The following is a 12,107-nucleotide window of genomic DNA, read 5'->3' on the forward strand; positions in this document are numbered from 1 at the left end:
GACTTCTGATAGGGTTATCCAAGTGCCCCCTCCCCCCTCCTTGTCCCCTGTGAAGATAGCTGGGACAATGCTCTATTTGGCGTTTGGCCAGAGAACAAATCACTTCTCCTCCAGGAAGTCCACCCTGGAGGAAAAGCTATAGGCAGGAGAGAAGGAACAGGCAAGCAAAGCATCCAGGCTCACCTTGGAGGTGATACATGAGGCAGAGCACGGTCTGCATGGAGTGGGTAGCCTCTATCATTTCTGGGTCCCAGAAGTCAATCACAAGTTCACAGAGAGTTGCAATGAAAGACGATTTTTATTAAGCACTGGAGCTGTGATTATTTCAGTACAAAGCACCTATGTTCATCTGATTTTAGCTTCCCACCACTGGATTGCTGTTCCCTGTGGTTTCCCCAACACGACTGTGAAGGAGATGCAGGGCTTGGCCATCAAGACCAAGGCTTTGGACCTTCTGGGGCTTTAGTACAGGACAGCTTCCTATTAGATGGCAACCCATGCTGGAGAATGTTTCTTGGCAGAAAAAAAGGTATTTGAACTTAAGCAGATTTGGCAGCCTGCCGGCCCGTGGAGAAACACACATGTGCCAGGCCAGGAAGGGTGGGGGCTGTAGCGGGGCTGTTGTCACACATTAGCACACTGGGGCCACAGGCTGCCTCTGTGACACAACTTTCAAGAAACAGGCTGTGCTCAAACAATTGCAAACAGAACTTATAAGGAAAGAAAAGAAAATCCCCCCACCCCCCAATCCCTGCTCAGGGGACTCTGAACCTTGGAATCCCCTGGCCATGCAGGCCTCATTGGCCTGTCTGCCCCTCTTCTCTCAAGGTTCGGTACGATAGTACCGCTGGTGCTGGTGCTGGTGCTGGTGCTGGTGCTGGCGCTGGCGCTGGTCCAAGGAGGACTGTTCCATGGACATGAAATAGCTCATTTGGCCTGGTGTATATCTGGCAGGGTCCTGGAAAGCCTCTGAACCTGCCTCAAGAGCTGCCACCTGCTGAGAAAAAGGAGGACAGAGTGAGACACTCCCTCTAGTCAGAGTCAGCAAGCTGCTGAGCCACAGCTCTTTGGAGCACAGCCTTACACGGTGCTGGGAGAAGGCATAGCTGGGGACCCTGGCGTTCCTCTCCTCTCCACTCTGTCTTCCAACAGCATCTTGCCTTAAAGAACAGCAAGAGTAGCCACGGGCTCCCCCACAGTTATCTTCATGCCTTTGGGTTCCATGTCTGGCCCTCCCCAGCCCAGATTCCCTGCCAGCCGGGGCTCACCGAGGGCTCGGAAGGTCTCTCCCTGCTCCTACCCTTGGACCTTGCTCTTACTCTGCTCAACCTAGTAACTTCCACACTGAGCCTACTCAGCAGCTGTCTGGCTTACTTGAAGAATGTGCTGGGAAAGGTAACAACCACTCACTCTGAGCTGTACAGTGGGGAGCAGGGGCAGACACAAAGGTGGTATTACGAAGAGTAAGCCCAGGGAGTCTTCCATTTGAATAGGAAGGACCCCTTTGGCTGGGTTCAACAAGTGGAACCCAGGGGGTGGAAGAGAAGACAGAGGAACAGAAGGAGCAGATGTGTCTGGGGCCCCAGGGAGTGGGAGGGCCCAGGGAACAGTGGAAACGAGTCAGGGCAGAGTGTGGGGAGCCACTGAAGTCTTGTGGACAAAGAAGCTCTCACACGGTCCCACCCGTGGCTGCTCCACTGCACTCTTGCAACCACCTTCCAGGGGTCCCCCCTTCTCCACTCCCTTGGGATATCTGCCCAGCTTAGTCTTGGCTCTGCTTCTAAGGGCTCATCCAGATGAAGGGCTTCACCAGAGTCTGCCTTGGGAACTGAACCATAGGTCCACTGAGCATCTGGTCTCTTCGTGTGGGCAGGCCCTGTGGTGGATCAACTTTCTGGAGGACTGTCAGTCCAGCTGGTCAAGGTGTGTATGTGAAAATAATCACACCTTTAGCCATTTAAAATATCCAAACTCCCTCAATCTGCCTTAGCCTCCTGGGGTTTTGTTTTTCTCGTTGTTAGTTTTAAAAATCAGAGGTTAGGCTCCATTAAGATCTCTAAAGCCAGAATCAAAACACCCTTTCTAAGTGTTATAGTCAGATGGAGAGTCTATGGTCCCAAGGGGGGCTTGCTGGGGGTGTATCTGGGAGCAAAAGCCAGTATGTGACTGCCATCTGGACCAGCTGCCAACCTGAAACATGACCATTGCAGATGGTCCCCGAGGTGGGGTCCGCCCTGTGATACATGGAGCACCCTGTGAATGAATACCAAGCACATTCCATACAAGAACCGTTGGTTTATTTTTCAGCACAAGGAAACACACCCACTCTAGGCCCTGGATTTTGTAGAACTAACGATCCACAAGTTCAGAAAGGGGCCTGGGCTCGGGCAATGAGCGCAGTATACGGCATGACCCACTCTGCCCAGGTAACACATGCTTGAGGAGTGTTTACAGCAGATTGCATTTAACATTCATGAGGACAGCTCGCTTTTTCATGGAAACTTAAAGGGAATCTTTTTACTCAACGGTGTGTGTGCCGCCATCATACAAGCAACCACCCTCAAATTTACTGAGCTTTGAAATCTGGATTTCACACACAGAGCGGACTCCTGTGGTGTGTGCCTTTCGGGGAAGGGGCCCATGCTGGTCAGGTGACAGGACATTCTCCGTGCAGAATGCCTTGACCTGGGCTGGGGGGCAGAGGAGAAAGGAATGGAATACCTGGGGCCAGGTGGCTTGGTCCTGCATGGTGGTCTGCTCCCTGGAAGGCCAAGTATTCACTTGCAGGTAGAGGTGATGCTGTGAATCTGGTGGCTGTTGCCAAAGTTGGATGTAATCCTGCGGGGTCTCCAAGGTGATTAAGGTGGACTCAGGATTTACGGGAGACCGACGAAAGCTGGTTATACAGCTTGGGTTGTACACCATTGGCTGCGGATCCCTGGACACACCCTGCTGCTCCATAGGAAGGAAACTAAAAGAAACACGTTACAGTGACATGGATCTGGGAACACTGACCCGGGACCCACAGCCTCGCCCGTCAATAGGTGCTGAGGGCACATTTGATTTCGGTGGCTAAATCAGGATTCGCTGGTTTGTACTCTCACTTTGCCCGAATTAAGATCCCACTTGCCAGAGTCAAGTGCTTGGCAAGATTGAGATAAATTAGTCTTTGTCTCAAGTGGTTTTATTGGTTTTACCTGGACGGTCCTGATTCTGCCACAAAGGTGAGCTCTGGGGCCTTGTGCAAGTCACTTCACCCACCCAAAGTCAGTGACTTGCCCTTTGTTGCTGAAGGCGCTAAGAGCTGAAAGGGGCTGCTGGGCCAGTTCCTGCCTGCAAACCCAGGGCTCTCTCTACAACCCTATGCCTGAGGCTCTTGGAATAAATCGGGACTTCTGAATCCGTACTTTCCACAGGCTCCTCCAGTGGATTCTGATGATCAGGCCAGCGGGAAACGTGGCACCGACCCACCCACCAGACGGATTAGGGTCACTGATCCTATAGGGAGGCCCCGAAGGACCTTTGGAAAGTTCTGGAAGGCCCACTCAGACAGCTGGCATTCATTCAAAAACATTTACTGGGCCCCAAGCATGTGGCATACAACCCCTTCATTGTTGAGCAGAGCCTTCTCTTTCGGGTATTTGGGACCACAGACTTTTATCATTGAGCAGAAAATGTGTTCGGGTCCTCAAACTTAGTCCTTCTGTGATCTTAGTGTTTTGGAATCCAACAGCCATCTAGCAACTGTTTCACACCCACTTCCCTCATAGATTGTCAACGCTATAGAGACCCCTTCGTCTGGTCTGTTGTGATCACTAGGCCACAGTGAAGCAGGAGATGAAAACTGGGAGCCCAGGAGTCGTTCAGCGACAGGCATTTGAGACTTTGCTATACGCACCCTGTGTCATGAGACAGGGCTTGGGAGGACGGAGCTAAGCCATTTTAACATCTGTGTGCCGATTCCCTAGCCTGGGAGCATCCTTATCTCAGCCTCCTATATTCACAGAGACTCCTGTGTTCCACCAGCGCGTGTTTGGCCATGCACTGTGCACGTGGAGATGGCGGCCGGTAGCCCCAGAGCAAGGCGGGTGGAAATGCCCAGCCTCTGATGGGGAGGGGCATCTGATGCCCTGTGGGCAAGTCACTTATGGTCTCAGGCACAGCGTCCAGACATGAGAGGAAAGCAGGGACCAGAGCCCTTATCACCGTCCCACACCCTCCTTACCTATGACTGTTACCTTCGGTGCCCCTCAGGGTTTCATTTTGATAGTAGCCAGAGGGCTGCTGTCCAGCTACGAGCTGGACGGGAAGGACGGTGGGCTGGGTCTGCATGAATGTCATCGGCTCCTCGTAGAGGGGCATTGCCACGTTGGCCTGGCCCTGCAAGTGGACCTGCAGCGTGTGGTTTCCCAGCAGCGTATGATGCTGCTGGGGCTGCTGTGTATGCCGCTCGTGCACCTGCTGGAACTGTTGCTGCACGTATGGGACCTGCGCCTGCAGTGATGCCTTCAGAAAGACAGATGGAAGGACCTCAGTGCCCGCAAGGGCCCTCCAGAAACCGACCGAACCCTCCCGCCTCTGTGTGCCCAGAGTGGAAGACGACAGCGACCCCGGACCTCCAAGTGAGGTCAGGGTGACATCTACGCATCCGTGTGGCCACGAGTTGCAGCCACACTCCCAGCTGCCGGACACTACTATCTGGAGCACAGGTACGCATACCTGGGCATGCATGTCAGGGTCTCGTTCACCAAGATTTTTATCTCAGGAAAGCAAATTACAGCCAAGTGAGCAGCCACTACCCCCTCAGGAGAACCAGGTGAGCCCCAGTGTGTATGAAAATGAAATCTCCTTTCAGCCCCACACTTGAAACAGACTGTCCATACCTGGTTCAGGGTGTTGCAAGGCTCCTGAAGCTCCTGAGGGCATTTGAAAGAGCGGGAAGAACATGAACCAGACGAAAGTTTGAACTCCTTGAGATCTGAGAAGGGCCCCTTCATCCACTCAGTGCGTTGTTTCTTGGGCACTGGCCCCAGAGACTGGGACTCAGGAGTGGCAAGGTGGTGTGAGGTGGTTGGCTGCATCTGGAAGGACATACAGCACCATGAAGGTCTCATGTGGAGGCCACACCTGTTGTCAGGTCACAGGACATGCTGGGCACAGAGTGGGACTGCCCTGGGACAGGTCCCCGGGGAGCGGTGGCTACACAGGAGCCCCATCTGCCACCACCAGGGCCTAGCTGGGCCCACCTCAGTCCTTACAGCCAAGAGACAAAGAGCACAGCTGTATGTCCCTGCAGAAGATCTTGCAAACATCCTGTGCTGCCCCGGTGCAGCTGCTGTCAGTGCGAGCAGAGCCTGATAACTCACTGCTTGAAAACTGTCAAGGCCCCCTCTCTCCTCTACCTTTGGCCCCTCACTTATGTGGAACTGGCCTCTGACCTGAAAGCCAGAACTCTGCATCCTCTGAAGCTGCTCCTTCACCATTTCCAGTGCATCCTGCTGGCTCTTGATGTTGCCCTGCAGCATCTGTGTCTTCTCTTCTAGCTGTTCCCTAAACTTCTTCATCAGCTCCAGCTCCCGCTTGTTGATGTATGATGTGATTGCTGATGGTGGCTGTGACAGCTATGGGGAGGAATCGCCTGGGGTTCAGGGAGAGGGACACCAAGTTCTCCAAATCCTCCCATGCTGTTTCACTGCCACATTTGGAAGGACCAAGGATGAGAACGCCGGCACCCTACTCCCTGAGGCACTCATCACTAGAGAGTCTGAAGAGAAGGTTAGAGAACCCAGGAAGTCGAGATCAGAAATGGATCAGTGGGGATCACTTAGTCTGAGTTTTTCCGCAGGACATAAAGCTGTGGCATTGGCCCCAAAGCGTGAGGCCCAAAGTCCTCAGTGGAAGAGTCAGAGCGCAGTGGGTCATATCACAGATGAGACATATGGGAAACATCTACCAGATGCCCCCATCAGCAGGCGGGAAGAAGACGGTTCAAAGGGCACTTCTTTTGTTCCAGACACTCTTCTAAGCACTGCAAGGCAATTCACGGATCTGACCTGCCCAGTGTCCTCTAAAGTGAGTACTACCCACACACAGTTATGGTAGAGGGAACAGGGGCCTCAAACAGAAAAGGAAGGAGACAGAGAAAGAAAGGGACACATTTGAGAGAAATTAAGAGAGTGGACACAGCTTCTCAAACTGACCGGCTGAAAGTGGAGGAAAGAGGCAGGTTTCTTGGGAAAGAACAATCTGTAAAAGCTATTATTTGCCGTGATCTGGGCTAGGCACTGTGTGTATGAACAAGATGAGGGAGCCACCATCCCAATATTAGTGATGAGGAGAAGGTCATAGACACGTGACTGCTAGAGGACAAAAACAAGACTCTATTCTACCATACTGTGGCCTTCAACCCTGTATGGCTAATGGAAGCACACAGCTGAGTTATTAAAAAGACACAGAGGAAAAAAACATGCAAGCAGTTTTTCGCACTTGAAATAAAAATTATACATGTATGTTTAAGCCACTGAAAATTGTCCAATTGTCTTTCTTTGGCTATAAAGTATATAGATTTTCACATAAGAAAGTGGGCATTTGTCAAGCCAAAGAAACAAAACAAACAAAGAAAACCACTAAACTTAGGACAGGAAGCGACAAACCTTCCAGGTTATCACATCCACCTCCCCATCCTCCAAGCAGGAGTGTTTTCTCTGCTGTCCCTGGCAGATGAGCTCCCAAGCCTGTCTCAGACCGGCCCATTAAAGGAAAGAAAGCTCACCACCTGGGGGAAGTGACCTAATCCATCTGAGAAAGGCTTTCTTGAGGGGCATGGGAAGCTGCCTACCCTGAGGTGCTAGATCTCCACCCTGGTTGGATCCACTGGAGACTCGTCTTCCACTTCAGGAGCGTGACAGCCACGTAGCTACTTGGATCAGGCCATCCTGTCCCCTGCCAGTCTCCCTCCTCCAGAACCTTCCACTGTGACTACCATCCCATCACTGACAACATGACATTTCCTAGCCTCTTTCCATCCTGGTCTCCATCTTCTGGATACATGACAGTCCATCAATCCATGGCACCCCAAAATAAGCCCAATACGCTACCATGGGCAGAGTTGTACTACCCACACTCATTGCTGGTTATGCTATTTTAAACAAAGGTTATATTTAAAGTGTAGTTATGAATTCATTCAAAGCAGAAGAGAAACTTGCCAATGGTGAAAGGGGAACCACACCTTTTTTGGGATAATAAAGACGTAAATCAGGACACAATGGGTTTCTACAGAAAATTTTTTTAAATTGTTCAAAACATTTTCATAGCAGTCCTAACATCCCTGCAAGGCAAGCTGACCATTTCAAGATGGAGAAACAGCCTTAGGGGATGTGCCAAGGTCACTGCTGGGGCCAAACTCAAACAACTTTCTTCTAGCCCTCAGTTCTTCTCATTTATAGAAGAGGGAGTGACTCATTTAGGCCTCTTAATTAATGCACACGATTCCACGTAACAGACCATAAACTCATTATCTTGCCTGCCAATCCTGATTTTAATAATCCTGCTATTATAAAAGATGATTGCCCAAATCTGTAATAATGTACACAAATTTGAGGATAGAAGAGCAACAGAGTAGTTAATCCAACTGCATTGATTTGGCCTCGGACCATACATTGGTGCTGACATTTGAAGGTCGGATACACCTAACATTCTGAAACATGCTTCTACCTTAATAACAATTCCATCAGAGAAACCTAGCACGTGGTGGGGAGGCATTGGTATGGCAGGCAGGAAAGTCATCTGCCCCTGAGATGATCAGCAGCCCCTCACAGGTGATAAGGAACACAGCTCTTAAAAATATTGCCTTTTCTTAGTGGGTAAGCTTCCTATTTGGCCTAAACTTCCTCTCAAACCCAAAGTGTCTTTGCATATTTCACATTAATAGGAGAACAGAGATTTTTGTCTTAAAGAACCTCCAACCTCCCTGTTTCCGAGGGTCCACTGGACTCTCAGCTGCGACTGAAAATCCAGTATGATAGAAATAGTGATAAAAATGGGATGCTCTCAGCAAAGTGGACCTGAGCACAAGACTGGAAATTCAGGGCTTTGCAGAGTTAGTGGTCCAGACAAACATATGGAGCAACATTTCCAGAAGTACCTGGTCAGTGGTGTTAGCAGCCACAGTGGAGGGTGAGAGGGCTTGCTGCTCCAGCTGCTCATCCTGCTTCATCTCGTCCAGCTGCTCTTCCTTCTTCACCTGGTCCAGCTGGTCATCCTTCTCCATCCGGTCCACCTGGCTCTTCTGCTCCACTTTTTTCTCCACCATCCATTCCACCTCTTCCTCTTCATCTACTTGTTCCATCTTTTCCATCTGGTCCGCATCATCCATATCATGTATCTGTTCCAACGACGATTCCAATTCAAAGCTCTGCAAAGATGATGTAGCTGAAGAAGAAAGCACAGTAGAATGCATGACCAAGAGACCAGAAGTACCAACATTCTCCAAGAGATTTACAGATTTCTCTTTATTTTCTTTTCAAGTCATAAAAACAGGAGAGTTCAGGTTTATTGCATGTTAAGGATTATAGGTGCTGGGTACCAAGAATAATTCAGAACATTCCTTAAAAATCTGTTCACATTTGAAAAGAAAGGAAAAGGAGGCAGTGTCTGACTTTACCTCTACCCACCCAAGCACAAGTGGGCAGGTACCCAAACCATTCGTGCTGAGTGTCTTCTCATTATAAAATTCTTCTGGCCATGCTTCTGGAAATTTGGTAGCTTCCAACTGGTAACACCAAATCAAACCTAATCACAAATCACTTCCAAAAAGTAGGTTCCTCAGATGTGGTGATCTCAGTAGTGCTTGGAATGCTGATGGAGGTATTGAGAAATTACTCTCCCTCAACAACCCCCAAAGCAAGGTAAAGAACATTATTTGAAAAATGCACAAGGGCAAAGTCATTTTGGAAAAGATTCTGGCAGTTTCTTTCACACATGCTTCATATGACCCAGTTGTCCCACTCCCAGGAATTTAACCAAGTCAATTAAACATTTGTATTCACACAAAAAAAACCTCTCTGCAAATGGCTGTAGTAGCTCTATATATAATCATTGAAAAACATGAAAACGACCCAGATGTCCTTCTGCAGATGAATGGATTTTTAAAACTGCATAAGATGCAGTACTGAGTACTCCTAAGCAAGGAGAGAGGAATGAACCATTCATTCATCCATGAATTAAGACTCATGGATGAATCTTAAATGCATTCTGTTAACAAAGCCAAACCAAAAAGTAAGATACTGCATGATGCCATTTACACGACATTCTGGAAAAAGAAAACCAGAGATGGAATACAGACCAATGGCTGCCAGTGGATGAGAGACAGGGTTGAAGTTCAAAGAGACAACACAGGGGAATCTGGGCATGACAGCACTGTTCTGTTCGGTACTGTGGTGGCAGGTGCAGGACTCTCTACCTTTGTCAAACCCACAGAAGTGTACATCCCAAAGAGTGAAGTTTACTGTGTGCAAATTTATTTATTTTTTATTTTTTATTTATTTTTTTTGTGTGTGTGCAAATTTAAAACTAAATTTGCTCTTACATGTTTGGGAAATCACAACCACGGGTTCACAGATATCCCCCTCCACAAATCAACTGTTTTGAAAGGAATTTTTTTAGGCAAAGTTTGAAATGGATAGCAATAACATAAGAGTTGTTAATTTGGATATTTAAAGCTAGAGGTATTAATTCTATATATGAAAATTCCACAATACAAAGACTCTATGCTAAGGTCAGGAATCCAAGGACATGATCTGCATTATGCATCCAGCACTGCTTCAAGTTTGGTATTATTTATACAATTATATTTATGAAATGTCTTTAATATTGAAACTTACATAATAAATATCACCGTTTCTGAGAGACCATCATTTTTGGCCTTTTGTAAAAATTCTTCTTATAGTACAGTTTTTTAAGACAACAGGTTTCTTTGGACTGCAACCACTATGGCACAGCAGTGAAGACTGCATGAGTACAAAGAGATAAGATGCTACTCCCCCAAGGACTGAGCTCCAGCACCAATCTTTAGAAGATTAAATTTTAATGGGACAGAGTAATACCACTCCCAAGCACTCGAACCTTTGATGAGACATTCACTTTCATTGCTCTCAAATCATCATCTCAAAAAGCTTACAGAAGATGAAGAAAGCTCACTCTTGTGAATTCACACCATTATGAACAGAACATTCTCTTCCTCTGAAAAACCAGACCTACCCTGTGGGCCACAATTTTTCTTCTGATAATCCCTATCCGAGTGTCCAAATGTACCTACCTGGAGATATTGCTGTGCTTTCCAGGGAAGATATGCTGGAGTTGTAAGATGTATCAGACTGTATCTTGATTATCTGAACAGACTCCTGTAGTCCATACTGCTTGACCGTGACAATACTGGCCTGATCCTGAGAATTTCCCAAAGAGGAGAAGAGAACATGTCATTTTGGAGACAGATATATAAACAACAGGAAACTCGGGCAGAACACAAACTTGGACGCATTTCACATCACAATTTCCAACACTGCTCCTACCAAGTGAACACCTAAACAAAACCATCATGAAACATGTCCTTGAAAAATATTATTAGAAGGTAATAACAAGCAGGGATTATGGGTGCCACATGCTATACGCTGGCAAAACTGAGAAAATAAACAGAGTACAAATGTGCTGAAAGCACAAGCAGAAGAAAACGGTGTTCCATTTGAAGGCCGTGGCATGCGCACGTGGGCACACACACACACACACACACACACACACATATTCCTTTCACAGGTGTTGGTAGGATGCTGACCAGGCCGCGGGAGAAGGGCACGGCCACCAGTGGGGCTTTTTCTCCACCGCTTCTGCATGGGCAGCCCGCGCTGAGAGCAAGGAAAGGTCAGATGCAAGCTGCTTAACGACTAACTCCATGTCTTCAATCCAGGTCAAAGTTGGAAGTATTACTACCCAAGACATCTTTACCATAGGGATGCTGAGATGGAAATGGCCCTGGAGAGCAACCTCCCCCTTTGACGGTGTCAGAGAGGACAAGGTCACACAGTAAGGCAGGAGCAGAGTGAAAGGGTCCAATGACTTCAAACCCAGCACTCTCTTCCCTAGCCAGGCTTCCTCCATTTAAGCCGTCTGCTCCTTTCAATTGTACACATCCTATTCCTAGCCCACTGATCCACTTCTACTTCCTTCACACCTGGATCCTTTTGAGCAGTCTGCAGCTCACTGCTCACATAAGTACCTGGTTTAGCGATGGAATCTTTTACATCTCTGCTGAAAATTTTAGCGCTTGGGCTTTGATTTGTTTTGTTTCCAGACTGGATTAAGACATGGATCCATGCCGATTTTTCTACAGGGAACCTGTTTGTGGGAACACACTGGCCAAGATCAAATCCCAAGATTTCAACAGCAGGACATTGCGCAAGCTCCCTGTTCAAGTGCACTGTGTTTTATACTCCTTAAAATAAGCAACGTGTAGCTGGAGACGGGACAGTCTTTTCATTATTGAGAAAGATATGCTGGTGGGGCAGTATTCAATGAGATGGGATATTACCTTTCTTTCCCTGTCCTCCTCCTCCTGCTTTTTATCATAGTCACATATCAATTAACTCACTAGTCCTTGCTTCGTGGATGAGTTTCAGTAGAAATGTGCATACTCAGATGTTGACTAAGATGTCCATTTTTGTGTGTTCAGATGTTTTATTTAGCCTAACATAAATTCACTAAGCCATTATGGGTTTCTTTAAAAAAAATACCTTTCCATGTTATAATTACTTAGGTTTTAAAAGTTTATAAAGTGAGGTATTTAAAGCCCAGCTTTCCTCAAGACACATTACACTGAAGGACTCTGAACTGCTCACACATTATACATTACAGACCCAAGGTGAATATTTGTTGTCTGACTGATGAAGTAACGTTGTCAGCAGCATAGATGCTAGACGGATGGCCAGAGGTCTGTGGATGTGCTGGCCTCTTTTCCTGGCCTAACTGCAATTAGTTTGTATATAAACAGAACACTGCTCTGCTGAAAATAGCCTTTTTCTACCTCATTTCGTCGACTTCATACTTCTTTGAACAGT

At 47.7% G+C, this 12,107-nt stretch overlaps 1 protein-coding gene across 6 annotated transcripts in view; it reads right to left on the minus strand.

Moving 5' to 3' along the window:
- Nucleotides 1–279: 279 nt before the first annotated feature.
- PASD1 (PAS domain containing repressor 1) overlaps nt 280–12,107 on the minus strand; it is a 93,143-nt gene continuing 81,315 nt past the window's right edge. For 4 of the 6 annotated variants that reach the window (XM_072815329.1, XM_072815331.1, XM_072815330.1 and 1 more), the window contains exons 11-17: nt 10,316–10,442; nt 8,144–8,430; nt 5,439–5,621; nt 4,884–5,081; nt 4,226–4,506; nt 2,722–2,971; nt 280–997 (exon numbers count right to left, since the gene is read on the minus strand). In XM_072815329.1, the coding sequence (XP_072671430.1) occupies nt 824–997; nt 2,722–2,971; nt 4,226–4,506; nt 4,884–5,081; nt 5,439–5,621; nt 8,144–8,430; nt 10,316–10,442 (1,500 nt within the window). In that variant the 3' untranslated portion in view covers nt 280–823. The remainder of the gene's footprint in view (nt 998–2,721; nt 2,972–4,225; nt 4,507–4,883; nt 5,082–5,438; nt 5,622–8,143; nt 8,431–10,315; nt 10,443–12,107) is intronic. The other 2 variants (XM_072815333.1, XM_072815334.1) reach the window with 2 other exon arrangements.

Source organism: Canis lupus, chromosome X (genome assembly GCF_048164855.1).
Source record: "Canis lupus baileyi chromosome X, mCanLup2.hap1, whole genome shotgun sequence".
NCBI lineage: Eukaryota > Metazoa > Chordata > Mammalia > Carnivora > Canidae > Canis > Canis lupus.